The 26,839-nt window shown below is 32.2% G+C and overlaps 4 protein-coding genes across 5 annotated transcripts in view; 2 read left to right on the top strand and 2 right to left on the bottom strand.

The window, feature by feature from the left end:
- Nucleotides 1-15,392, top strand: part of chas (chascon) — a 219,825-nt gene extending 204,433 nt beyond the window's left edge. For both annotated transcript variants that reach the window (XM_070635286.1, XM_070635285.1), the window contains exons 11-12: nucleotides 911-1,226; nucleotides 13,589-15,392. In XM_070635286.1, the coding sequence (XP_070491387.1) occupies nucleotides 911-1,226; nucleotides 13,589-14,672 (1,400 nt within the window). In that variant the 3' untranslated portion in view covers nucleotides 14,673-15,392. The remainder of the gene's footprint in view (nucleotides 1-910; nucleotides 1,227-13,588) is intronic.
- Nucleotides 15,393-16,318: 926 nt separating this feature from the next.
- LOC139086682 (esterase B1-like) lies at nucleotides 16,319-18,223 on the top strand. The gene has a single exon (XM_070635261.1). It carries the CDS (start codon nucleotides 16,405-16,407, stop codon nucleotides 18,040-18,042), a length of 1,638 nt encoding a protein of 545 aa, XP_070491362.1. The 5' UTR covers nucleotides 16,319-16,404; the 3' UTR covers nucleotides 18,043-18,223.
- Nucleotides 18,082-19,533, bottom strand: Naxd (NAD(P)HX dehydratase). Its single transcript, XM_070635262.1, has 4 exons — nucleotides 19,382-19,533; nucleotides 19,057-19,267; nucleotides 18,604-18,993; nucleotides 18,082-18,531 (listed from the first exon to the last, which is right to left on the bottom strand). Exons 1-4 carry the CDS (start codon nucleotides 19,503-19,505, stop codon nucleotides 18,258-18,260), a joined length of 999 nt encoding a protein of 332 aa, XP_070491363.1. The 5' UTR covers nucleotides 19,506-19,533; the 3' UTR covers nucleotides 18,082-18,257.
- A 96-nt stretch (nucleotides 19,534-19,629) lies between these two features.
- gbb (glass bottom boat) lies at nucleotides 19,630-25,094 on the bottom strand. The gene is made up of 6 exons (XM_070635231.1): nucleotides 23,725-25,094; nucleotides 21,077-21,249; nucleotides 20,815-20,998; nucleotides 20,502-20,751; nucleotides 20,127-20,441; nucleotides 19,630-19,890 (listed from the first exon to the last, which is right to left on the bottom strand). The coding sequence occupies exons 1-6, from the start codon at nucleotides 23,946-23,948 to the stop codon at nucleotides 19,765-19,767; spliced, it is 1,272 nt and encodes a 423-aa protein (XP_070491332.1). The 5' UTR covers nucleotides 23,949-25,094; the 3' UTR covers nucleotides 19,630-19,764.
- Between the last annotated feature and the right edge of the window lie 1,745 nt (nucleotides 25,095-26,839).

The following is a 26,839-nucleotide window of genomic DNA, read 5'->3' as shown; positions in this document are numbered from 1 at the left end:
GAATAAGAGAAGAGAAAATAATTATTTTACGAGATTTCGCAAATACATGCGTGATTCATAATGGGAATTTTGTTGAAGTTGATGACGTGTTTACTTGGAATTGAGAGAGAAGCAGGGTTTGGTGAGCGGTTGGATTTAATTGACAGATTTATTTTAAGGCTGATGGATTAATTTAGTTTGTAAAATTGTAATGATTTCAAAATTTTTAATTTAAATTCCTTGTGAACACTAACAATTAATTGGACATTTATTCTAAAGTGACGTCTTTCAAAAAATACAATTTTTTGAACTTGTTCACCGACCGACACAAATAAAGACGGCTCCGACACGAAGCTTTTAAGACTTCAATAAAGCTCTTAAATTAACATCAAATAGAGAATACAACTTGATGTCTTACGGAGGCGCCAACTGGATGTCATATGAAGGCATCTACTAGACGCTACATTTAGGCACCTACTGGATGATTTGCTGTTATAAAAGAGCTTTAGCGGAAAGCTTAAAAGCTTCATGGTAGAGCCTTCTTCATTTGTGTCCCTCGGGCCATTATCTGTCACATAAATATATACTCAGTGTCATAAATTCATATCTCCATCAAGTAAACTTCCTCATCCAAGCATTGAAATCTTTTGTTTTTCTTTCTCTGACTTTCATTCCTTCTAATTGAGATGACGTCATTCAAAATTCTCTGAAAGAAATTCAAAACAAAATAATAAAAATCTTTTTATATATTTTTTCCTCTTCACAATCAGCTGAGAAATTCGAGAATATGCAGAATTAAAAAATATCCAACAATCTCTCATATTCTCTCGTCAAACAAATCTTCTCTCAATTTTATTCGCAAAAAAAACACATCTCGCATGTGCTTTTATGAGAAATTAAAACTCACAAAAATAATATTTTATTTTTCTAGCATCAACAAACGGCAGACGTGAACGAACAGTTGAACGTAACGAACGTAGTGGTTCATCGACAACAGATAACGAGATGCCAGCAACAAGTGAACGTACAGTAACAACACATCATCAGAAAAAGACAGTGATAACTAGTCCAAAAAAGAGCTATTATTTGGGTGAAAATCCATACGGTGGATCCCTTTTCGGAAAGGAAAATAAGTTTGTGTCAAATGGATCAGTTCCACGCGAAAGTGAAATTGTTAAGGAAAAGAATTATTACAATCAGTCACATTCACCGGCAAGACGATTACGCTCAGAAGAACCAACTCTTGGGTAAGTTAAGCTAATTAATTCAAACTTAACAATTTTTGTTGTGATTGGAATTGAAATGAAGCAATAACTTACGAGATTGAGCAAAATATTCAGGTTTTCATACTATATTATGCAAATGAAGTTCAACAATTTGAAGCTTTTATTCATAATTCCACTTTTCAAATGATACAACTAAAAGCTTATAAAATTAGTAAATATGTGGATCGATTAAGGGTATTAAGAAATTGAGGTGATTGAAGCCATAAATATGTCGCAAAAAAATATTGAAATTTTCTTTTCTACGCATCTGAATTGTTGACATAGGAAGACTAGAATGTGATAAGTGGTTGAGGCTATCGACAGAAATTAACACATGTATGCTAATTATGTGCAATAAACTTGAAGGTCAACGATGCATGATTAAATAACTATGTTATCTATTGTGAGTCAATCCTGATTTTTGTTGACGAACAGCAGGTAAAGCTGTGGTTTCCATAAAATAAACTCAAAATAGCCAGACCGAAGTGACGAAAATATGTTTTAACTATAGTTATAATCCAGTCGATGTCTGAATCTAACGAACATTAGTCAACTCCAGATTTTTGTTGTTTTTTTACCTGAATTTAGTTAAAAATCACATTTTGATTAATAATTCCGAATTTAATGTTCTTTAAACCCAAGTGATCAACTTGTTATAATCCGCAGTTCTAAACAAGACTTACGGTCGACTAACCCATAATAGCCCTGAAGTTACTCTGGTGGCTGATTTTGACTCATTTTGAATTTTCGCCGTATTGTGCTGCTCGGAAATGACACTTTTTTTGGAACGTCCCATCAAATTTGTCATTAGTCGACAGAAGGTCAAGTTATTAATTAGACATTATGTCAAATAATCTACTCAGGATGTTTACAAAATCAAAATCTTTCAAAATTTCTCCAAGGGCGACAAAGGTAAAACAAAAAAGCCTCAATGAATCCAGACAACAAAACATTAGTGGCGATTGCTGTAATAAAATTAGATAGATGAATGCTCGAATCGAAAAGAAAAAGAGATACATAGTGAAATATGAGATTGCATCATTGATGTGTGATTGTTGGGCCATTGATCATAGACAATTTTTACATTGAAGAAGTGTTAAGTGCCATTCATGCGTAAACTTTTGCTAATTTATTCTTATATAAGTGGTAATGAGCATTGTGTAAATAATAAAAATTTTGGAATTAAGGAACAAAAGTCGTGAAAATGATGGGGAGTCTGACTTATTTGACAGTAGGGAGGATGATAAGTGACTGATGATCATGTTTTATGGGATGTGTTCGCAAATATTCACTTCAAATTTGATTGATCTAAAGAAATTTAAATTTTTTATCTATCAAAGTTCGGGTCAACATAATAAATTTTAGCAAGCATATCAACATCCTAATAGAAATCAAATTTACACCAAAAAAATACCTCAAATTGACTCACAAACATCCATCAAAAGTCGTTACTCCTCGATATCTCATTAATCAAATTCTTCTTGATCATTTCCGATTAATGATCAAATATTTCACAGCTACATGAGTGATTTTTATATAATTTGCAATTCAAATTTGAACTTTATTGACTTACACTGTCAGTTTTATCACTCAGGCTCCACAGTTAACATGGGTGTTTTGTCATAATTTTGTTAAGTGAATTTTGTCGAATCAAGAAATGTTAATTTTGCAAAGTTATTGACTGTTTGAATATTCTGAGCCTGAAAACGTGTTCAGCTCCGAGTAGCACCACTACTGAGTCGTTATATTAACGATGGGTGATACATGAAGTTGTCCTGTCGACACCATGACAGTTGATTTTGATCCAATTTTTCATCGACTCATTGAGGCACTCCAGTAGAGTTTGCAATATTTGATTTAATTCTAATCACAAATTAAACGATTAATCCAAAATTTATCAGTTTATGATCACATACATGCATTGAATAATACAAAGTTGCTCATAACATGCCCCAGCAATAATCTCAACAACTTTAGTACCTTAGACAATTCAAACACATCTAATTAATGATTACATAGACTGACATCGGCATGAAGGAAGTCATGATGAAAACATCAATTCCTTTATTTATTCATACCTAATTATCCAATATTTTATTGACTTGTTTTCTCAATCTAATAAAATAATTCAATTGTATCAAATAACAAAATCTCGATTATAATCATGAAATTGCAATAAGCTTCAAGCTACTAAATTATCTTCATTAAATTCCAAAGTCTCAAATCCATTTGCAAAACTTTTGTTTGTATTAGAGCTTATAATTAAACTCAATACAAGTTAAATGAAAGAAATTTCAAGTTGAGGACCTTCATATTACCATGTATGGAATAAAATCGATTCATGCTATGACTTTCCATGTCTCAATCGATCAGGAAGCAGTTTTGGTTAAAGGAAAAGAAAAACAAATGTCTGTAAAAAAAAGTTCAAGGCAATCATTCTCAGGTGAATTCTTCGCATATTCCGATGAATGCAAAATAAGAACAACTTAATAAATTATTGCAATAAATCTTCATCTGTTTTACAATATAATAAGATAATGAATACATTGCAAACATTTTTACAAAAGGAGAACTTTAGGCGGTGCTGTGATGTCAGCAAATGGGCGTCATTTGAGAATGACGTTCTTAATTTCTAGCATATTGTGATGTATGAACATAGTGAAATGTAGTGTATCGCGTCATATATTAGACGAATCTGTCAGTGTTAGAGTAAGGCTCTTGTGGCCGAGTGGTTAAACAATAGATCGGACATCTGGATCACTCTTTTGTGAAAATGTCGGTTAGATTTTCATTAAAAGCCGTTCTCAGATTCGATACAACAATGTTCACGACTTTATACTCATTCTAGTGAGTATGCCTACAAGCATAGTTTATTCAGAGTAAAATCCAAAAAGGAGGGTTCCTCCAAGTACCGGCACGCCTGTATTTCTAGCATTTTAAAAGCACAGCCCTTCAGTTTTCGAAAGTACCTTACAGTTCGTCCAAAACTACACTCCTGTGGTTGCATGTCTGTAGTTTTGGAAAAAAAAACCCTACCTAAATGTGACTATGCTCAGAACTTGCTCACTGTCTGTTCGAGACTAAGTGAGTCTTTAGATTCCAGAGCAACAAACTCTTCATTCCATAATTATTAGTCGTCACTTCCGAATGATTACAATGTATTCTCTGTTCAAACATGAAATATTTTTTCGTGTAAATATTTAACAAAATAAAAACATTAATACTTACTTTTTGTTCCTACCGAATATTCTCATTTTGCAGTCATCATTAGCACATGAATATTTTTTTAACCATTTTTCTCTCTTTTGTGAAATAACAAGCTTAACAGCACAGAAAAATAAGCAGACAAAGTGATTATTTCGCGACTTTTTTGTGCTTTTATGAACGAACGAAAAAAAATATCCCAAAAAAGTGAATCAATTTCCTGTTATGGAATGTGAACGACTCTTTTACTCACATATGTGTGCCTAAGCTACGTCGTTCATTCATTTGCTAAATTCTCATTCTTTGTTCAATCTCTATCGTGGGCATTAAAATGTGTAAATATTCACAATAATCATCAAAGAGTTAGATCGATAAGTTTTTTTCGGATTGTCTGTTCAAACACTAAATTAATGAATGCTTTGCTAGATGAACAGCAGCGAAAATAAAGCAATTATTTATAATGTCTTAAGCTGATGTCGTTAAAATCAAACAAACAAAAAAGATTTATTTGATATCAATGTCAGTGCTAAGGAATTCAATCAAAATATAAGAGGAGGTTTGAATTTTAAAAATGTTGTGGTGGACAGAACGTTTGATGTCAAGCAGTGGAAATTTCTTAGAATATGACAATGCATTAATTTAATTTTTTAATGGTTTGATTTGAAAAACAGTTAGTCATACCGATGAAAATTTAATTAGATGCCCAAAAATAATAGTTTTTTCTGACTCATTTCGAGAAAATTTGGGTGATTTTTGATTCATTGCCTATGACTAATTTCCGCAATTTAGTAAATTAACTACTACAAATAATTGAATTTTTCTAGTAAAATTTAGTTTTGTGTCGCTTCCGAATAGCACCAGTCAGTTAATTGATCTGAATTGCAATATAAATCTAATCTGTCACATCGACCTGAGCTGGATTTTTGATTGCTTAACTAATGTGTCTTTTTATACGTATGTTGCTTCTGCATTCATAGTTTTAAAAATTTGGTTTATTGCTTATTTCGCCGGAAACTTGTTCTATCACTGGTTTTATGCCTTAAGGTCATAGTCGCACCGACTTGAAGAGCCCTCCATTTAAAGCAATTCTAAATCACTTTGCAAAGTCATTCCCTCTTTTATTAAAAGCATGAAATTTAGGACAAAAAACTTTAAAAAATAACCTTGAGTGTCAATAAAACTTTAGTTTGGTGTCGCATGTAAATTATTACAGTATGATAAGCCATTAAAACAATCTGATTATCAATAAAATATAAATATTTTCCAGCTAAAAGTAATAAAATATTGAAATTTTGCAAATTCCAGATTAAATATGCATAAAACTTTATTACATAAAATTAATGAATCTGTGAATATATTGACTATACCAAAACCACAGCTGAATAATCCAATAAAGTCATTAGAGTAAGATAAGATATCATTAATGCAGGAATAAATAGCTTAAAAGACACGTGAAAAATTATTCTGCTAATTAAGCATAGTGATAAGAAAGTCGTTAAATATAAGACATAAAAAAGTCTTAATCCTCAACTCAAAATTGACCAACGCTTGGACAATAACGATTCTAATAATATTTGCAATTCACTACTCAACAGACAATAATGAATAAAAACAATCGAATACCTTTCATTAACAAATCATTTCATGTCCAAATTAATTTACGTACCTACCTATTAAGATCCACTTCAAATGACAGTTTTCGGACTAAAAACAAATGATGTCGATTGTATCAGGAATAAAGAGACGACAAAGAATTGAGAGTTGAGGAGTTATAAATGATGCAAGGTAGTAAAACAGAAAAGACACCAACGCAAGTTGTTTGTGTGTTTTGGGAAAGAAGCGCCACAGTGTGAGCTATCCCGGACGACACAAGGGTCGATCCCGAACAAAAAAGGAGGATTTTCATGAATATGATTACAACATTGAGGAAATTCATTTATATTGATTGAGTATACTGATAAGTACGCTCTTTTAAGTTCGCGTTGGGGCATTTGGAGCCATTTGAGAGCCATATGATGTTTATAGTCCATTTGACATCTGGACTCCTTCTCCTAATTTGTGTCGCTCGGAGATTCAGTCAGTTTTGAAGCAATCCTTATAAATTATGATGTTTTATGAGAAAAAGTACTTAGTTCTTACTGTTTCATTAATCCTTTATTTTACTGTCTCAAGCTTGACACAAATTAAATTCCAAATTACTTCCATAAAAATATTAACGCTTTAAAAAAAAAGAATGAAAAAACGGTTACGTGTGGAAATTCGATATGACGCAAATTGTGTATTTATCGAACTTATGATAGTCGATCACATTCCATTCATAAATTCATTTGTATGGCTCGGGCCGAAAGATGTCCTAACAATATTAATAAAAATGTTTCTTTTATGACCGTAAAAAGAATTTCTCGCTGCGAAATCTCAACGGCAATTAAGGTTTATGTAAATTACGACTAAAATTCATGAGAAATACTTTTTGGTTGTTCTGTATTTTTGTCGAGTGAAGTGAGCATTCTTCAAGAAAATTGACGCATTTTGCTTCTACGTTTAATCTGCGTTCGCAAGATTCTGTAGCTTTGTATCAATAAATAGTAATAAAATGTATAATGGAATTAAGATTAAATGGCAATAAGTAGCCATAGAAACGTAGAAAACTTGTCGATCGAGTTCTAATTGAGAGTTGTGCTGCCCACACAATAAAAAAATAATATTTAATATCCAATAACAACAACCTTTGAGAATTCTCGTTCACAAATTCAATTTGTTTGTTTTAATCTCGCGATGAACTGATCATAAAATTTCCTTTTATGGCTAAATTGCATGATGATTCCGGAAATATTTCACATACATAGCCCCGTATACACAAAAATGAATATTTATTCTATTGGCAATTAACATGCAAAGTACGCCGCAAAATATCATAGAGGAAAAAATAAATACAGATTGCATTTTGCCGATAGCTATAAACTAGATAATTGAAGATGAGAGATCAAAAAATGCGCAAATCATGTGTTCCGTCAAGGCCAAGCTCCGGTAAATTGAGTTGTAGCCTGCTTTTCGTGTTCATGATACGCCCGTTTATAGCATGTAAAGTTCATTCGGCGAATTAAGTATAAAAAAAATTACAATTGAATTCAATTTTGTAATGCTATGAAAAATATAAATAGTGAAATATATTTAGAACTAGTTGTAGATAGAGTTACTTAAAGGTACACAGAGCGCATTTAGGACTCACTTACTTTGAGATCAATTGTAGTCCATGGATTGTCATATGTGACTCTTAACTGACTATCGCAAGCTTCAGTCTGCCGATAATCGTCCCGAAAGGTACCATTGTGACTCTAGAGTCTACCTATAACACTATTTTCCGACTTATTCTTGCCAAGTGCCTTTAGGGAATGCATGAAGTTGAAGATCATGTTCTTTAATTACAAATTATGCAACATTTTACTAGCAGGTTCAGTTTGACAGACCAGACAAAGCCAATTCCTGTCAACTCAACACCTCAAAAATTCATTCTTTAATTTTTGCCAAACAAAAAAGTTCATGCATGAAATTTGAAGCGCAAAAAAGCTCAGTAAATCACAAGTTAAAATGAGAACAATTAAAATGTGAATGAATATGGGAAGATAGATTTAGGTGACTAGGTTATGGTTGAAAACAATAGAACAAGAACTGACTAAGATTCCAAAAAATTCTTGGAATATAAAGTTGTTTTACTGAATCGCATATACTCCATGTGTGGAAAATAAAAAATGAATGAAAAAAATTTCCGCAATAAAAGATTTTACCAACCTTGCTTAAAATAGAAGTGGCTAAAAATGATCATCCCAGATTTCAATTTGTTTAATTGAAATAATCACATGAACAAGCAAATAATAAAAAAATTAAGAATCAACAAAAAGAAATCAATTTGCTTATAATATAGAAGTCAATCATCAGGTGACAGTCCATGCGTTGGTGGAAGCTTAAATTGCGCATTCCTTTGTAAGAAAGCTATTCTTGACATTCAATATGATGCCAATGAGAGAATTAATTTATAAATGAGACAGAAGTTCTCTCGATTATGAATGAAATTTATGATAATTTTCCATTTAATCCTCAATATTTCATCCAATTGACAATTTTACATGCAAATTATAAATAGATTTGTAATGACTGTGAAATAGGTTGCTTTAATCGATACTGTACGACTGAATCTGGATATTCTTAATAAGGTATCGATTTCACTGTGACTGAGGAGCCAGTATGTCGATATTGTTGAGATAATTGATGATTTTTTGCTGAGTTTTTTAAATTAAATGAATATGGGAATTGACTAAATCAAGAGAAGAATTATTGGTAAAACGTGGTGTTGAATGTTATATACTTGAGTCCAATAGTTGTTGAAATCCGTTTAAATGATTTTATATTGTTTCTTCGAAACCTCACTGCTACTCAGGGACACTTTTCTACAACTTTTCTACCACCATAACTCGAAAGGGTTTCAAACTCACGCCATCTAAATTACATGTCATGTGCTCTTATCCAATGAGCTACAGAGGGTCTTTTAGAGAGCGTGGCACAAAGGACACTTAAACCTTCTTCTCTATTCAGCTTCAGCGCCTAACCAGTAATCGAATTTTGTATGGAAATGTCGATTTAAGTTGACTCGACTCCATTTAAAATTTGAATCCATTTCGAGTTCTCTTCAGTACCCATTGCACAGCTTTCATCTTAGTATTGATGCAAATCCAACTTAACGTTCCTTGATAACTGAACGAACCCTAAGGAGCATTTCTGATAATTTCACCATAAAATGCAAAACATATTGCCAGACATAACCTTTTCTCCAATCAGATTACTTAAAAACACAGCATGACAAGATTACACAATATCTCATAATACCAACAAAAACACAGACTAGGTGGCTACTGTAAATCACTTTCAAAATGAACTTTAATCAACCATTAAACTTCTCATCCTTTCACAATCATTACGATCGACATTACAGGTTATTGCAAAAATATATTATTGTAAAATAATAAAAGTCATACATTTTTGGTTAAGTACCTTCGACAACTGCACAGAGCAAAAAAATAGCTAAAGTTTATTTAACCTCACGAAAGATGAGAATTAATTACCATTTATCCATATTTAGACAGTGTTTATATTTCATGCTCCATATTTACACTGCTTATAACTTTTTTTTTTGCGCGTCATTTCACGATTGGCATGTCATTGTCGCGCGATCATCTTTAACTAAGAATAGGATTACTTAATTGTCTTACATTCTACTGGTCTGTTTAAGTCTCTTAACATAGAAAATCTAACTACGTAGTTAATAAAGTAAAGAGACAAAGAGCATCTACATGAATTCTGATTGTAGACGTCCATAAATGGCTCACTGGTCCTCACTTATTATTCGCCTTAAATTGAGCATGTAAAGAATGAGATTTGAAAGTCATTCATTCTTAAGACTCCTATTGAACGTACGACGAAAGAGACAATTTTACAATTTTGGAGTGCTTGATCTGAATAAAAGAATTGACATCGGCTTCTATAGATGGTGAAAGACACACATCTGCAGATATAACTTTCATTTTTAAGAAATGTTTTGTTGAGTTTCTTCTTTAAAGATTTTCTGCGGACGATTCCGTGTCCAATGACTGCGAAATTTTGTTTAGGTATTAGCCAACCTACGACATTTTAGCATCTAAATCATTCTTAAAAAATTAAGTGATGCTAATTTCTTGAAATTCATTATAAATTTTGAGGCTGTAACTGATGTGCGCAGTTGAGATCGATAAAGTTTTAAAGAATCTCAATACTAACAAGCCACCAAAAGTTGAACATCCTCGTTTATCAATCAAGAATAAAATTGTTCTCTCTAAAACACCAGCGTATAAATGAACGTATACTTATAAAGATCGAACAAAAAGTTGATATAAATAAGTTGGATATACTACACGTGATCACGGAATGGCGCTTTTTTAAAAATTGAAATTGTATGGATTTTAAATGAATTTGGGTGTTAAAAGTGTTAAAATTAATTTTTATAAGATTTCTCAGGGCTATTTACTGCAATCATTATTCAAGAATTCAAGTAGTTAAGAATGATTTAGGAATCAAATTGTTAACCATAGTAAAGTATAAAGTCGAGAAGCCTGACCGATACAAATGAATTAGGTTTTTTAATGGAATTCTTCTTGTGATATTCATTAAGTTCCATGACATAGTCTTCTTCATTTGTGTCACTCAAGAAGATATACAGAATACGGTGAAAAACCATGTTGACGCTGACATGTTGACGGACTCAATGAGACACAGCATCAGATCAGAGTCAGCCAACCTTTGGCAACATTTTTCATCAGTTCTACACACATGAGGCATCAGAAATTCACAACAATCCATTGATGTTCCTCCCATTGTACAGTTTTCCATTCAGATTCTACAAAATTAAATGAAAATCCATTAAGTTTATTAACGCAGCTCACATTAAGAAAATAAAGTCAACAAAACTTTATTCTTAAAACGACACTTTATTCACATTTAAAAAACTTCATTCATTCTGCAATAAAATTCTCGTAAAAATCCTCAACTCGACAAAACAGATCCTATAAATAACAGTCAATCAACTCAATCAGGCGTGGAACTCAAATGAAATGAGCAAATAATTTTATCCATATTTGCAGCGTCGCATCGCCATGACAATAAATTACCGTCGCCAAATTATCTGATTTTTCATCAATCTAATCGACTTATAAGTCACTTATAAGTACCCGAATAGCATAACTTGTTTGCAAGGATAGCTAGCGAGACTCAATGGCAATACGAGAGCTGATGGCTGATTTCGATCCATTTTCCCGCAATATACTGCTCGGGATATGAGGCAAATTACGGAAGCAGGCAGACATAACTAGAATACTTAACGTTTTGGCTTTGAAAAATGTGGAAAAATTGTAGAAAAAATTTTATAAACAGTAATTCGGCAAATATGGATTTTCACATGAAACTTGTCATACGATCATATTAGAGACATTAGGTATTCAACTAGATACAGAAAAAAAAATTGCACAACTTGAAAAACAAAATAATCATTTTTAATACTCAACGCGGCGATCTTGACTTTGTGTTAAAAAAATATATGGCATGTGCAAAAAAGTCATAGCATTGATTAATATCCATTTATGGTGATGCCCCTCTCATGTTTAAATATAAAATATTTATTATTGTACACAACAGTAAGAAAGAGAGAAAAAAAATCTTTTTAATATTGTTGAATTCCGGAAATGTATGGCAATTTGATGTCGATGTCTATAGACATGACTATTCAGCAGTGCCAATTAATATCGCACAATGAAAGTGAGAAAAAAATCAGAGATCATTGAACACTTTTCCACGAAACGCATTGTTCTTAGCCTTCCACATTCGATAGTTTATTGAATTATTGGCAAGGAACAGTCTATTATTATGTCTTCAACATTGTAATAATGTTATGTGAGCACTATGACTCTTGTTGGAATTGAGAGAATTATCGCTTCATGATTTCGTGCATGTGCTACACCATTGGTGTCTATTTTGCTTGACATTGGAGCCCGATGGCAATTAAAGCACCCGCAATAACAACAGTAACATGAAAATAAGCCATGACAAGTTAAGAAAATAGAGAATGCAGGCAAACAATGGCTTTGTGTTTGCACATTCTTAAGATACAGTCAAGAAAAATATTGAAGATTAAATTATAAATGATTTATTATAAGCTCTCGGTAGCGCCACTGACTTGTCAAAAGTAAATGAACAGATCTTTCTTTGTTGATTCCAAACATTCCAGTAACTTCATCAGCTCTGCTATTTTAATTCAAATTAGTGCTCTTGTTTATTTCTCTCATGTGTATATTATGTAAATAGCTAACAATATCATAACAATGGATCATTTAATGCGTCATACTTGATTATTCTATGGAAAAAATAAATAACATTTTTCAATATGAATCAGCTGTATTCAACATGTGAAGAAAAAAGAATAAATTGAATGATTGATTAAAGCGAAATGTTACAATTATGGCACGTTTATGTGCATGTGTTGTGCTTTGAACTTGAACTTGATATTGAAATATTGTAGCTGTCGTGCAAAATACTTGATGTGTAATGATTGGTTGTATTATTGAGATTTATGGTGTGGAATAAGGAATAGGAAATAGAATTATTTGAGTTAATCTTTAAAGACATGTATCTTGTGTCAGACAAGACGGAACTTGAGTGCAGTTGTGGCATGTATAATATATTATGAAGCATTTTTTGGAGTGACTTGATGTTGCTCAGTGGCATAGTGACAGGCATAAGGAATCGTTCTTTGGAAATTGAATATTATTGAGGGATCATGAGTTCAAGACTCAGAATGGGGATATTCTTCATGTTTCCATTTTCAAAGCATGAGCTCAAGGTCACTTTATAGCTATATGCTGCAATATCGTCAAAATAAAGATTCGGATCTCACTATAAACTGATTTGAGCGGAAAGTCTGGCGAACTGTCGTAGTGAAGCATAATTCGCGCGTGCACTTATGTACCTATCTTTAGGTCTGAAAGCTAACGTTCCTATCAAAACAAGAGCTTTTTGGCCATGAACCTAAAGAACAATGAGCGCACTCACATGATACCATGTTTCGATCGCAGCGTTAGGGTTACCTGCAGTGCAAATGTCAAAGCTCCTAACTATCCTGTCTAAACCCAATCAAATACAATATTAGCACAACTCAACATCACACAATCAACTAAATCTTCATAATTAATCTCAGAATCTTACTAAATTTGAAAGTGAAAACACAATCCCAGTATATCCATATAAGCAACCAAGCAAGTAAGGGAAAGAGAATACAAATAAGGCAAACAAGAACACAAAATTGTCCCACATTAAAAATTCTAACTCTCATTTTCTAAGTTTTACACAATTTATCAATAAATCATTCACATTTTGCTCCTGTTTTTTAGATTATAATGTACTTTGCATGTTTAAATCACTGTTAAAATAATTTATGACAAAGTTGTTGCTTCATTAGAAATTCCATTCATAACTTGAATACAAAATTCTTCTAAAAATAGCTTAATTTGCTGAGACACGACAAAATTTTTTAATTATTTCTTATTCATTTTCTCTGTCAACAGTTCAAACGTGACAACATTGGGAAGATTCAGCAAAAGCACAAATCGCTTAACATCGAATGGTCTAACATCAACGCCATCGTCTAAAAATGGATATGAATCTTCGGCACTTAACGAATCGAATGAAAATTATCGAAGCTCACAGACATTACCACGCAAGTTGGAACATCATAAGCAAAAACCGATTTCACAGTCAACTATAAATGTATCGATTGTTAACAATGTCAAGAATCATCCAGTACAGAATACCGGACCAGCTAAACCGGCACGTACATATAAAGCATTACAGCGCAGCAAGAGCTTTAATGTGCACGGAATGAATGGCACGAACGATCCAAGTCCAATTTACATGGAGAAATTGACAAATAATAATTATAGGAACAACATGAATGGACAGCAAAAAATTATTGAACATCCAACGCCGGAACGAGTCATTACCACAACAACAACTCATCATTCGATCTATAAATCTACACCACACTTAAATGGCCATATGAATGAAATTAAGTTGAAATCACCATCAATTGTAAATTTAATTAGTCGAAGCACACGCGACTTGACACAATTGAATGGCAGTGATCATCAATATATCGATCGTCGATACAATTCCTCACCATTCAATCATGATTCAAAAAAGTCAACAAATGGACGCAATGGCATTGAAGAAGAAGTTATATCAAGAAATATAAAGTTTGCTGAACGCGACTCATCAGGCTCAAAGGCATCGTCACGCTCATCACCAATTGTTGGAAAAGATTCACCAATTGGAATATTAAGACGCAGCTCAAATTCAACAGACAATGACAATTATAGTGAAACATTTAAATATCAGACATTGTCAAATGATCCAGTAAATCCAACAGTAACAGATACAGTCGAGACATTCACAAAGAAGACAATCATACCAGGTGATCAAGTTGATGCGCGCACAAAAAAGGAGACAATTGTCGAGCGTCATGAAATAAAGAAGGTCACAACAAGTCGCCACCTTGGCTCACCATCACCAACCAGTCTTAAATATTATGATATAAATCATCATAAAAATGGAAATGGAGGAGTTGTAATTGAACTAAGAAATAATTATTAATTTTTGAAGATAAAAAAGAAACTTTTATTTAGGATTGTAAGTGACATGAAGGAGACGAAGATGCAGAACATAAAAAAAAATTATATCTTTTTCAGGTTAGAATTAAGGTGTAATTCCTTTAAACAAAAATATTACACAAATCAATGATGATAATAACAAGTTACTGATAAAGCAGTATGAATCAGTGCCTTTGGCCGATAATTTACTTCGGTTATCATATGCTTTTTTTTATCTTTTACTATTTTCTATGTTTATCTTTACTTCCAAAACTTATTACTTAATTTTTACGTGACGGAATTTTTATTATTTTTTTGGATTTTAATTCTGCTTTTTAAAAATATTATCAAAATTATATTTATGCTTTTTGTAGCTGATTATATTGAAGACTTTGGATATAAAATTTATGTAGCATAGTCAGCTAGCATCCTTTACTTAATCTATACCTTAAAAGAAAAATTTACATAAATTTTTATTATGTCATATTGAATTAAGCTTAATAAAGTTGTCTATTAATTAAATGAAATATAATTTCAATACACACACATGCATACCTACATACATTACTAATTATTTTAATATACTTAATAATGTAACACGAGTAAATAAAAAATATTGAAAGATAAAATTTTAAAAAACAGTAAAATTTTGTAATGAAAAAATGTTGACAAAAAAAAAATATTGAAATCAATAAAAATAAAAGTTTATCTTTTTAACAAGCAATATCAAGCTTCCTTATTTTCTTAGAATTGTCCATATGCTTAGACAGTTTATTTCAGTTTATAATGTCCAGCACTTCTTCTTCGTTGCTTCTTGAGTTCTCCTGTCTCTACAAAGTATAATGTTGTCAATTTTAATGTTGATGCCATTTCTGTCGATTTTAAGCTGCACTTGATTTTAATAATGTACAAAACCAGTAGCTAATTAAAAACACTTTAGATCTTAGAACGAGTGTTCATGATAACTCTCGTTCAAATTATCTTTAGGCTCTAAAATTGGCACTTTATTCGTACTTAAAAATCAATATACTATCAATTGAATATAAATTTCTGAGTATACTCTCGTAGCCATCAGGCCGTTCTCAAGTCTTGTCATCATCGAGACAACGTAACACTGTCGATGACAAAGTGCTGCTCGGGAGTATTACTAGGTTTTACAAATAATAATTCTCGAGACCGAGAAAAAGACGTAATCAAGGTTAAGGTTTTGGTCAGTTTGTCGTAACCGAGACATCGTTAAGTCCCATGTACAAGTAAAAGTCATCCACGGTCGACTAATTTTTATAACAACATTATAATCATTACAATATTTCTAACTACATCATTCACCCATTCGAATTCAGAAATCACTAAAAGTTGGAACAAAATCAACAGACCCTAAAGTTTAAATTCCACACCAATTTCGCACCTTACCTTAGTTATGCATTCTAGTTTCATAATTATCTGAGAAAAAATAATTTAAATTTACCGACTTTAAGTATCATCACACGTGTATTAAGTTTCAAAATAACGAATTTTTTGAAAAGCTTTTCAAAAACTAAATGTTAACGTATACGTAAAAATAAAAGTTTTTATAAAGCTTGACTTCAGCTGTATACGTTTATTCAAGGTCAATTACTTACACATTCAAACTATTTGTTGCTGCATATATTCAGATAACGTAAACATTAGTCGGTAAAAACAATTTTCTTCAGAATTTTTCACCTCAGTTACATTTGTGATTTCATTAAATAAAGATGGATAATTTAGTGACAATTTCTACAGAATATGGTCCAATTAATGGATGCAAGAAAACATCCATTTTAGGCAGAGAATATTACAATTTTCAAAAAATTCCATATATGAAAGCGCCGATCGGCAAATTAAGATTTGTTGATCCTCAACCACCTGAAAAATGGAATGAGCCATTGGACTGCACTAAAGAAGGTCCACCATTTTGCAATGTCTTCTTTGCTGATCAAAAATATCAAGGAGAACTAACCGGTGTTCATATTAATGTATTTACAAATAATATTGATCCAAAAGTGCCTTATCCAGTTCTTGTTTGGATTCATGGTGGAGGTGTAGTCACTGGAAATGCAACTGAGGAATTCAATGGACCTGATTACTTAATGCAGAAGGATGTAGTCGTTGTTACGTTTCAATGCCGAATTGGTGTCTTTGGATTCTTAAGTTTAGAAGATCCAGAATTGAATATTCCGGGAAACGCCCAATTTAAAGATCATATTTTTGCATTAAAATGGATCCAGAAGAATATTGCAAACTTTGGTGGCGATGCCGGTAATGTCACATTGTTCGGTGAAAGTTGGGGAGGTGGAAGTTCCTGTTATCATCTACTATCTGAAAAATCAAAAAATCTTTTCCATAGAGCAATTTTAATGTCTGGAACAGCACTAAATAATATCTATACATACTTCCCGAGAAGTAACTGGGCCTTGAGACTGTGCCAGAAGTTGGGATATGAAGGACCTGAGGATGAAAAAAGTCTTTTGGAATTTTTAGAGAATGCTGATGAGAGAGAGATTGTAATGGTATCAGCACAAGTTTTAACGGATGAGGAAAAGAATATTGATGGATATATCTGTCCATTTGGTCCAACAATCGAGCCATACGACAATGGAAATGCATTTCTCACTGATGACATCATTAAGATGGCAAAAACAGCTTGGGGAAATGATATTGACATTATGATTGGAAATACAAGCAATGAAATGTTGATGCTAAGTCTTTGTACACACATGCCGGCATTCCTTGACACTTACAAATCATTTCAACGCTATGTTCCAAGAGAATTTGAATTGCCTATAAATTCTGAGAAGAGAGTGAAGTATGCGGAACTAATAAAGAAAAGTTATTATGGCGAGGAAGAACCGACAGTTGATAATGTCACTGGATTAATGGGTGTTAATAATGATTCGATCCTGTGGCATCCAACATACCGTATCCTAATGTCTAGATTGACTCATGGAAAAGGCAAATCTTTTGCTTATCGCTTTGATTACGTGACTAATAACAACTTAATGCGAATCAAGTATAATATTCCTGTGGACTTGCCAGACGCAAATCATGGAGATGATGTCAGTTATCTGTTCAGAATGAAAGGATTAGAGTATGAGAACTTCTCACTGTCTTTGAATTCTCCTGCATTCGATGGAATTAAGCTGATGACATCAATTGTGACAAATTTCGCTAAATTTGGAAATCCAAATGTTCCTGAATTAAAGGATGTCAAGTGGATACCTTGCAGCCTAGAATCACCACTTTATGGACTTAATATCAATGAGAAAGGAAGTGAAATGAAGGAATTCCCAGAGTACGAGCGCTTCAAAGTTTTCAATCAAATATTCGAGGAGGAAAACAAGATGTTATATTAATGTACAGCATAATGCATAGACAAAAGGGGCAGGTTTTGTACATGAAATTTCCATAAAACATTTTTATTCTCTTCATCTGCAAGAACATCTTTTTTGCCATTTAAAAATATCTAAATCACATCAGTCAATACAAAAAAAATTATAATAAATATCGATGCATTTGATCCATATCCCGTATAAATTTTGCTTCCATTATATTATATCCATTTATATATTTAATTTAACTTTGAGTTTTCATGCTCAAAATACTCGTTGAATCCAGTGTGAATACAGTCAATCATATCAACTGCAGTCATACTTCTTCCATACTTTTCATATGCTAATTTGTTACAGTATTTTATGAGATATGTAGCACCATAGCAAGCAGCAATTGCTGGATTGAAATCGTGTATTGGCTGACCAGAGTTGTCTTTATTTGTGAGATTCAGTGCCCAATGATAAAATGTAGCAACAGCACCAGCAAGTAAATCACCTTGACCGCCACAACGTCTATGGATTTTGAAAGTAAGCAGCATTAAGCATACGCAATATTTGTTAGATTAAAATGAAGTTACTCATTACCTATTAGTTCCACCCAGTGGACACTCCACCTTAGACATCGTCTCAGTATCATAAATTCTGTCATTCATTGCCTTCTCTAACACAATTACATTCTTCCCGATTTTCTCGGACAGGACATGCAATTTATCATTCGTATCACCAATCAATCTAAAAAGTTCCATTGCATTCGGTGTCAATATCACATTCTGATAATCATTAAGTAACGATAAATTTTGTGTGATCAAAAATAGCCCATCAGCATCAATAACGAGTGGTATCTGACTCTTTTTACAGCACATAATTAATTCTGAGACTGTGTGAAGAATGTTTCTGTCACGACCCAAACCACTTCCGATGACTAAAACATGAAGTCGAGATAGCCATGGTTCAATCAAGTCTAATGCATTGTCGCTGAATATTGAATGAGAAAATGAATTTTTTATGCCTTAAATAAATATTTTATGAAAATCTTACGAATCAAGTAATGGATGAACAATGAGCTCAGGAGAATAGCTTTTAATCGCAAGGGCAGCTGATTGTGGACAAAAGATGTGAACGAGATCACATCCAACTTTTAATGCAGCTATTCCAGCATAATATGGAGCACCAGTGTATTCTAAAGATCCACCAATTATTCCAATACGACCAGCTTCACCTTTATGCATGTCATTTGTGAGCTTTGGAACTGTGAATATTCAGAATTAGAGGTCATAGGAACCAATACAAATTCTTAAATCAAAGTTTTTATTTATTTTGTCAATAACCGGCCAATCAGCTGATTAATAAAATGACAAATTACCAATTTTCTTAGCTCGTTCCATCCAGATGTCCTTGTGATTCTCACCCATCATTGAAAAGCTACGAAAGACCGTTCTATTAAATTGATTGAAAACCTTAATACTCTGTTTTCTGAATATATTCATGAACACTGTTTTGTTTTTTTCTTTCCAATTCCTATGTATGTGATGTAGCCAAGTCAATCGATGAGCAAATTCACAAGTAACTTTTCCTTGGATACAATTTAAAATTAAAATGACCGTTATTTTTATATTGACACAAAAAATATTTTTATTTACACTTTAAATCAATTCTTAAGATAAATTATCATCTTCTTAGTTATTTTGTTAAAAATATTTATCAGACCATCGTTTGTTCGTTGCTTGACATTCGTAGAGACATTATCTAATGACATCCACAACTTTTAACTACCATATTTTTGTATTTCTTTAGATTAACATTTGAGTCATCGAGATAGTAGAGGACTGAAATGGCACTTAATTTTGTTGGTGCACAACAAGGCTTTGGGACCTAAAATGATTAGAATTTGTTAGCAAAAAGTCTTTTAAATGCTGTTTGCTAGGTGCCTGTGACTAGAAATTTATGTAACAAATGGGTTCGGTTGTGAACCGCAGACCTACATTTTACGCAACGTTCGTTTTAGATGCACCTCCAAGCCTGCAGTTTAAGACAAACCCTACTTAAAAATAAATTGCAACTTCTAGTCACAAACAGACCCTAGCTGAATCTTAACAAACAATCCTCACCTTTGTCGGATGCATGAGATGAACTAATGTTTGAACAATCGCATGATTTGTAGCATTCATGTGTGCATTAAGTGGGAAATTACATTCACCGGCACAGTAGAAAGCACCGTAGCCATCTGGTGCTATAATCCAATCTTGCCACTTCAAGTCCTTAAAGCTAACATAAAGTGTTTGGATTTGACATGATTTTGGATTATTTTCAGGATGAAGAAGTGGATTTGGTCTGTCTGACTTCTTCTTTCTTGGATTTCGATTTCCTGCTTGACGCTTCGTTCGCGAATGATGATGTTTTGTAGCTTGTTTTGGCTTTATCATCTAAAATTTGAAAACAGGCATGAATTTTGGAGAAGGACTTAAATTATTCAGAAAAATTACCTCTTGACCCTTAAAGAATCCAACCATAAATGGCTGAAACTCATCATCTCCACGCGGACTAACCAATCCAATGTCATCCATTCGAAGATCTTTGTCCGGTCTCTCAATCAAATTTGCTTTTATCACAAATCCATAATTACTGTTATTATCCTCAATCCATTCTTTCAAAGCCATCGTAACATTCAATTCCAACCATCCATCAGCATGCGTCGTTGTGTTGACTGATGACAACAACTTAAGGTCTTCGTGACTAAAGAGTAGATGGAAATGATTAACATATTGAAATTATTGTTGTTAAGTTTGGATTTCTTACTCATTTCTTATGTCAGCTTTGTAGAGTCGGACTGTCACTTGCTTTTCCTCATCGAATTTACTAAATAGTGAATTTTGATACAATCTCAATTCAGCCATCATAAGTGAAACGTCATTACCGATTTCTGATATATCAAACCACAATTTTCTGCCATGCATATGCCGCATTTCAGGGACGTGATGGTCTAGACGAAATAATGAAAAAATATAAAAATTGCATTCTTTCGGAAAGCCATAAAACATTTTTTCATTCAGTCACTTACTTTTGTTTAAGAAAGTCATAATTATGTCAGATTGATCAATTGCATACTGATCAGCGGGACTTATGTATATTTCATTGTCATTGATGTCACGTTTTACCCTCGTATTATCAACGTCTTCTTCATCTGATGTCAATTTCTTATAAATATCCAGTAGAAATTGCGGTGCTGATTTTCTATAAAAAAATTTCAAACGAATATTTGATTAAAAATTATTAGTTCAGGTTATTGGCAGAGTGGATTGAATAATTTTTTTTATTAATTGTGTAAACAAGAAAAATGGAATGAAATGGCAAGACTGGGTTGTGGAACAAAATTTTATGAAATCAGCTATGTGGAGCTTGATAATCTGGAAAAAGTTTTTGGTTTACATGTAGAAATGTCTAATTTATCATGTGTCAAAATATTTAGTATAGACAAGGTCAAATTTTTTGATAGAAGAAATGAAATTTTCAAGGCTATTTATGGAACTGTTTTACTTATTATGTTTAGAGGAAGGAGCTTTCTCTAAGAATTCTAAGAAATCCATTGTACATTTTTAAAAAAGTTTAGAAAATTTAAATGATCGATAATCCGGATCAGAATTTGCCCTAAAGCCGGATTTTATCAAATCTGCTCTGGCGTCAGAGTCATGCTGACCTTGACTTCGTGTGCCTTCAGGGCTAGAGTAATTTTGGATTTAAAAGTATAGAAATCTAAGTTTCCAAATTTATCCTTAAATGTCCTATTTGGAGTCAATATGAGGGAATACTGAAAATTTCACATCTTCAGATTTGTATATTCCGGTATGAACATGTTCGATTAAACGCAAGCACGAGATGGAAAAAAAAATAATTATCATGGACTTGATAATTGCAAATAATGTGTAACATTGTTACCAAAAAGATCCAATTAGTTAATGAACAATTCTAAGTAATTCTTATCTTTTTTAAGAAATGTTATCTTTACTTTGATCCTTTAAACAATGTTACGAAATTACATACAGAGACAATTACTATGGTCAAGGTCATTTGATATATATAAACTTTGACAAGTTCTTGAAAAAACAAATATTGGTCATGAAATGTCATTTCGTTCAAAGATAAGAACTAATTATTTTTAGCAACTATTTGATTCTTTAGAAATTCGTTCTATGGCACATAGCTATTCAATATATTTATTATTAAAAGTATTGAATATTAGAATCTCATGAAAGCACATGGAACAGAAATGTTCGAAAATCAGTCTCCAGGCCAGTGTGACTCTGACCCTAGATGAGAGTCAAGTAGGATTGAGGCTGGATTTTCGGCCATATCTGGGTCGTATGCTTTACGGGTACAAGCAACTATTTAGACTATTTTTATATTTTGGTTAGAATTGAAATTCTTTTAATAGCCAAATAATTTAGGATAATATATTCTTTAAATATTGGGAAATCCAAGGACTTTTAATTTAATTTTAAAAGAAATTTAAATATTAATCGGTAAACAATTAAAATTTAGAATTAAAAGCATTATTTAACCAGTGCAGAATCAATTGACAAGAGATGATCTCAAAAATAAAACAGAAAAGTTTCCAAACTAAAATTTGAGAAAGATCAAATAATCCAGTAAACTATTTATAACCTAATTCTTACACAAAGCAATCCGATTCAGGATCCAATTATTTTACATTTTTAGCTCATATTGCTGCAATTTACAGTAAATTACATAATTGTGATCAAATTGCAGCATCATTGATTGTAAATTTACTTAAAGCTTGCATGTCACTGGTTTAAGAAAAAAAAAAACTTTCCAAGTAATAAAAATATTATATGATCTTTTTAATGTCTCAATTGCGGATTTGACTAGAGTTTGGTTTGCTTTTTAACTGCTGATAGATATTTTTAGACTTGGAGATTACTACAGAAATGTAGTAACAAATCGATTAATCGATCAAAAAACCAAGCAATTCCGGCATGACTATCAGTTTTTGCTCTATCCAGATTTTAGATCATTTATTCGACTTGTGCTTTTAAGGAGTTTTAGAGGTTCTTCATAAAATTCACAAAACAGAGAATCCGTTTGGATTAAGAATTTTATTAAATCTGTGTTAGGTCCGAAAATCCTTATTTTAAAGCTTTATTCCGATTAGCACAGATCTGTTAACTGATAAAAAAAATCCTACACCACTCTGGTGTGACTGATGTGACTCTGACTTAATGCCGGATTCGATTTAAGTTCTTTTATGTTAGAGTAACGCCAGTCATGTTCTAGATTTTAGATCGATTAACTGATATTGTGTCTATTCTGGTATGTATCTTTTTAATTAATTGGATCTTAGAAATGATTCGCTAATTAATATTCAGGACTATTCATGAATGACATCTATTGGAAATGGGAATTTCTTGGATCTACATTCTCTTTCTATGAAACAAACCTCACACATTTATTGTAAATTTTTTGATAAAGCTTTGGACTTTTTTCCTCGTTGACCGGAATGAACATGCTCATGAGTTTATTCAATCACTGTAATTGAGTATGCTTAATTTTGTGTGCATATTCATGAGCCTGCTCGAATTGCTCGAATTGTTCGAAAGCGATGCTTCATTTGCAATCAGCCACTTAATGCTTCGCCACACAATACGAATCGTGCCAATTATTTTGCATAAATAAATCATAAAAAAAGCCTACCTTAATGAAGGATGTATATGCCTCTTTCTTGGTCTATCAGGTAATCCAAGAAGTTCAAGTATCTCATGCTCTACTTCGTGTGTCTCATCTCCAGATAACTGATGATGTAATACAGTTTGCTGTCCATTATCAACATAAATCCCCGAAAACGATGCATAAACACAATAAATAAACGTGAGTATCATAAAATTCACGAGAATAATGTTCTGTATACTGCAAGCCATGTTATTCACTTTTAAATTGAAAATTTCTTTATTTTTTTCCGCGAAACTTTTTTTTTTCCTTCTCAAAACGATTTATATTTCTTCGTCTTGTGGTGTTTTTCTGGAAATCTTAAAACTCTTTTATTATTATTATTTATTTTTTGTTTTATTTGTCTTGTCTCTCTGCGCCTTCTTTTATATTACTCCTTATTTCTGTTCACTGTAATTTAACTCAGCTCTCTTCTTCTCTTTTTTTTTTTTTGTGTGTGCTGCTGCTTATAATTTTTTTTTTTTTGCTTTTAGCAGCAACAAACAGCAGTAAAACTTGATCTCAAGAATGTTCACGAGATTTAAACAATAACAACAACAACAATAAAAATATTTTAAAGTTAATCAATCGTAAATATTAATTTGCTGTATATCTTGTACACTAGTTTCACTTAATTATCACTAGTTTCACTTAAATATCCTCAAAATAGTGTAAAATAATTTTTCAAATGTCCGAAAAAAATGCGCTCATGCGAGCAATCTTGACTACATCTTTCATTAACGAAGAAATAATAAAAACTGTTGAATGCTATTGGAAACAAAAGGTATAAGAGGCACACTTGAGAGTGAGAGAAAATACCTGACTTAATGTGTATATGGATATACTCATGCATGTGTTTGTAGTTAATAAACTTTATACATATTTTTTGTTGTTTTTCTTTTTGTCTCTACTCAAGTATCCACGCCTCCCGAGTGTGTATGGATGAAACAGGGTAGCACTAAATCTTGTTGACTTAATATCCGCGCGGAACATATATGTATGATTTAATTACAATCTCGCTATAGTCAGAATGTCTACTACTGCACTCACGTTTGGTCAACTTCACTCGCTTGCTATTTCTTCCTTCTTATTATCTTCTGTGTATATAGTTTTTGCTCTTTTACTCTCTCACTTGCCCCGCTGATTCTCTTTCCATCTCAATTATAGTTTTTGATGTGATGTGATGAGCTTATAGCATTATTTCTACATATGTATTTACATATTTGACGTAATATAATAAGGAAATAATTAATTGCTCTTGATTCCGCACGAGTTAATAAGAAAATATACACAATAAAGTCAACTCAAGTATTAATTTAAATTTTTTATTTTTATTCTACTCGCTCACATTTCATCTTACTTCGTCCGCGGTCATTTGATTACTGAATGAATTTTTTTTTTTTTTCGTTTGATAACAACAATTATGAACTAATTATTTATGAGAGTATGTTAATGTGTTTATTACATACTCCTTTATAGTCGCGCTCATTTGATAGTGAAGAAAATAATAATACTGAACAGCTGAAACGTTGTCTTTGACATTTTTAGCTAAGTTTTTTGATCATTTACATGATTAGAAGTTGCGCTTTGTCTCAGATCTTGTTTATTTGGCATTGAAGGGGTTTTACATGATTTTATTGTTAGATTGATTAATTGTTGCTAATTTTATATGGTGTGGTATGGGAGAGTATTGTCTCTTAAAGAATCTTTATTCATTTATTAAAATATAACTCATAGTTCTTAGAATTATGTAATTAAATTTATGAGATCAGTATTTTATTCGAAGTAGCTCAATGTAGCGAAAATGGTTCAAAATTACTCATTAACCATGTCATGTTACCATCAGAGCGACATCGCGTCTAACCGTTAACATGTTGGCATAGCGAACACGTTGTGCTGTTCAGTTATTGTTAGAAGGATTAGGGGTGTGTTAGGACTCAAACAAAATATTTGAGTCCATTTTAGAGCTATTCCAGTTCCCACAATCAACATCATGGCTATAAATTTGTTCCATATCTTGTAGTTCTACTACTTACTCTCCTAGCAAGAAAGTAGCAATTTTCAAGATAAAGGTAAAGGAGTACATCCAAACAGATGATGATAGTATATAGCCTCATTTGCCTCATGTCCTGAATATATACATGGCCTTAGACTCACCGATTATTGAAAATTTCAATCTACTTATAAATTGACATCTTGACTTCTTCAATATTTCTAGTTGAGAAAGTAAATTCCCATGAATATTTCAAAACCGAAATTAAACCTGTCTGTGAATGCGCTAAAATAAACATTTCACTGAACATTACACAACTTCCTCCAATTTTACAACAAAGTATTATACAAATTTTTGAAGTAGAAGCCTCTTAACTAACCGATGATAATGATTATGACATATTGCATATATTTGTTGAAAAGATCATATAAACATAAACAAAGCCGGTTATAGCAATAAACAGACGGACGAGGAGAACGAAAAAAAAAATAAAAAATTCTAACATATAAAACCGTTCAGATGATGAGTATTAAGAGCCACCCTGTTTAAGTATTTCTGTTTTTTATTAAACCTGTTTAAAGTTTTTTTTTTCTTTCCTCTTCAACATGTCAAGTTGTAAAAACACATAGAAAGCATTTTGATATTTTCTTTCACGATATACAAAAACTTAGAGACTGAGAGTAGCAATAAACACTCTGTTAAATGCCTCTCTGATCGCCACATGAGTGCTGTGCTTACACATTTTATTGGAAATATGTGTTTACTTCTTTCTCTAGAGCGCCTCCATTCAATTATACATGCTTATTTATGTGTACGGAATGAATGGTGATTAAAAGGGAAAGACGAAAAGAGAGAGAAATGATGATCATGAAAAGAAGAAGATGAGAACTAAAGGAAAAACAAATATTGACTTGAAGCACTTTATAATTTTCATTTTCTTAAAGAGAATCTAAGTTGAGGATTATTGGCAGTGAGTCACGTATCTTCTTCTTATACTGGACGAGGATTCTCATTTTTTGTGGAGAGAAATTTTTCATATTTTATTAAAAAATTAATTATGAATGAATCATATGTACGAGAAATTGTTTACAGCATCTGAATGAAAGTTTT

This window comes from Chironomus tepperi, unplaced genomic scaffold (assembly GCF_022539635.2).
Source record: "Chironomus tepperi strain 1889 unplaced genomic scaffold, CSIRO-AGI_Ctep_v1 contig_87, whole genome shotgun sequence".
NCBI lineage: Eukaryota > Metazoa > Arthropoda > Insecta > Diptera > Chironomidae > Chironomus > Chironomus tepperi.
The sequence above is the reverse complement of the archived record's forward strand: the minus strand, read 5'-3'. Positions and strand labels throughout refer to the sequence as shown.

Coding starts and splice junctions, on each gene's coding strand:
- LOC139086682 (XM_070635261.1), top strand. CDS start 16,405: ATGGATAATTTAGTGACAATTTCTACAGAATATGGTCCAATTAATGGA.
- Naxd (XM_070635262.1), bottom strand. CDS start 19,505: ATGAATATATTCAGAAAACAGAGTATTAAGGTTTTCAATCAATTTAAT. Junction 18,994..19,056: donor GTTCATCCATTACTTGATTC/GTAAGATTTTCA, acceptor TTCAATATTCAG/CGACAATGCATTAGACTTGA. Junction 18,532..18,603: donor CCACTGGGTGGAACTAATAG/GTAATGAGTAAC, acceptor CAAAATCCATAG/ACGTTGTGGCGGTCAAGGTG.
- gbb (XM_070635231.1), bottom strand. CDS start 23,948: ATGGCTTGCAGTATACAGAACATTATTCTCGTGAATTTTATGATACTC. Junction 20,752..20,814: donor AAAGCTGACATAAGAAATGA/GTAAGAAATCCA, acceptor TCTACTCTTTAG/TCACGAAGACCTTAAGTTGT. Junction 19,891..20,126: donor ATCTCATGCATCCGACAAAG/GTGAGGATTGTT, acceptor TAATCATTTTAG/GTCCCAAAGCCTTGTTGTGC.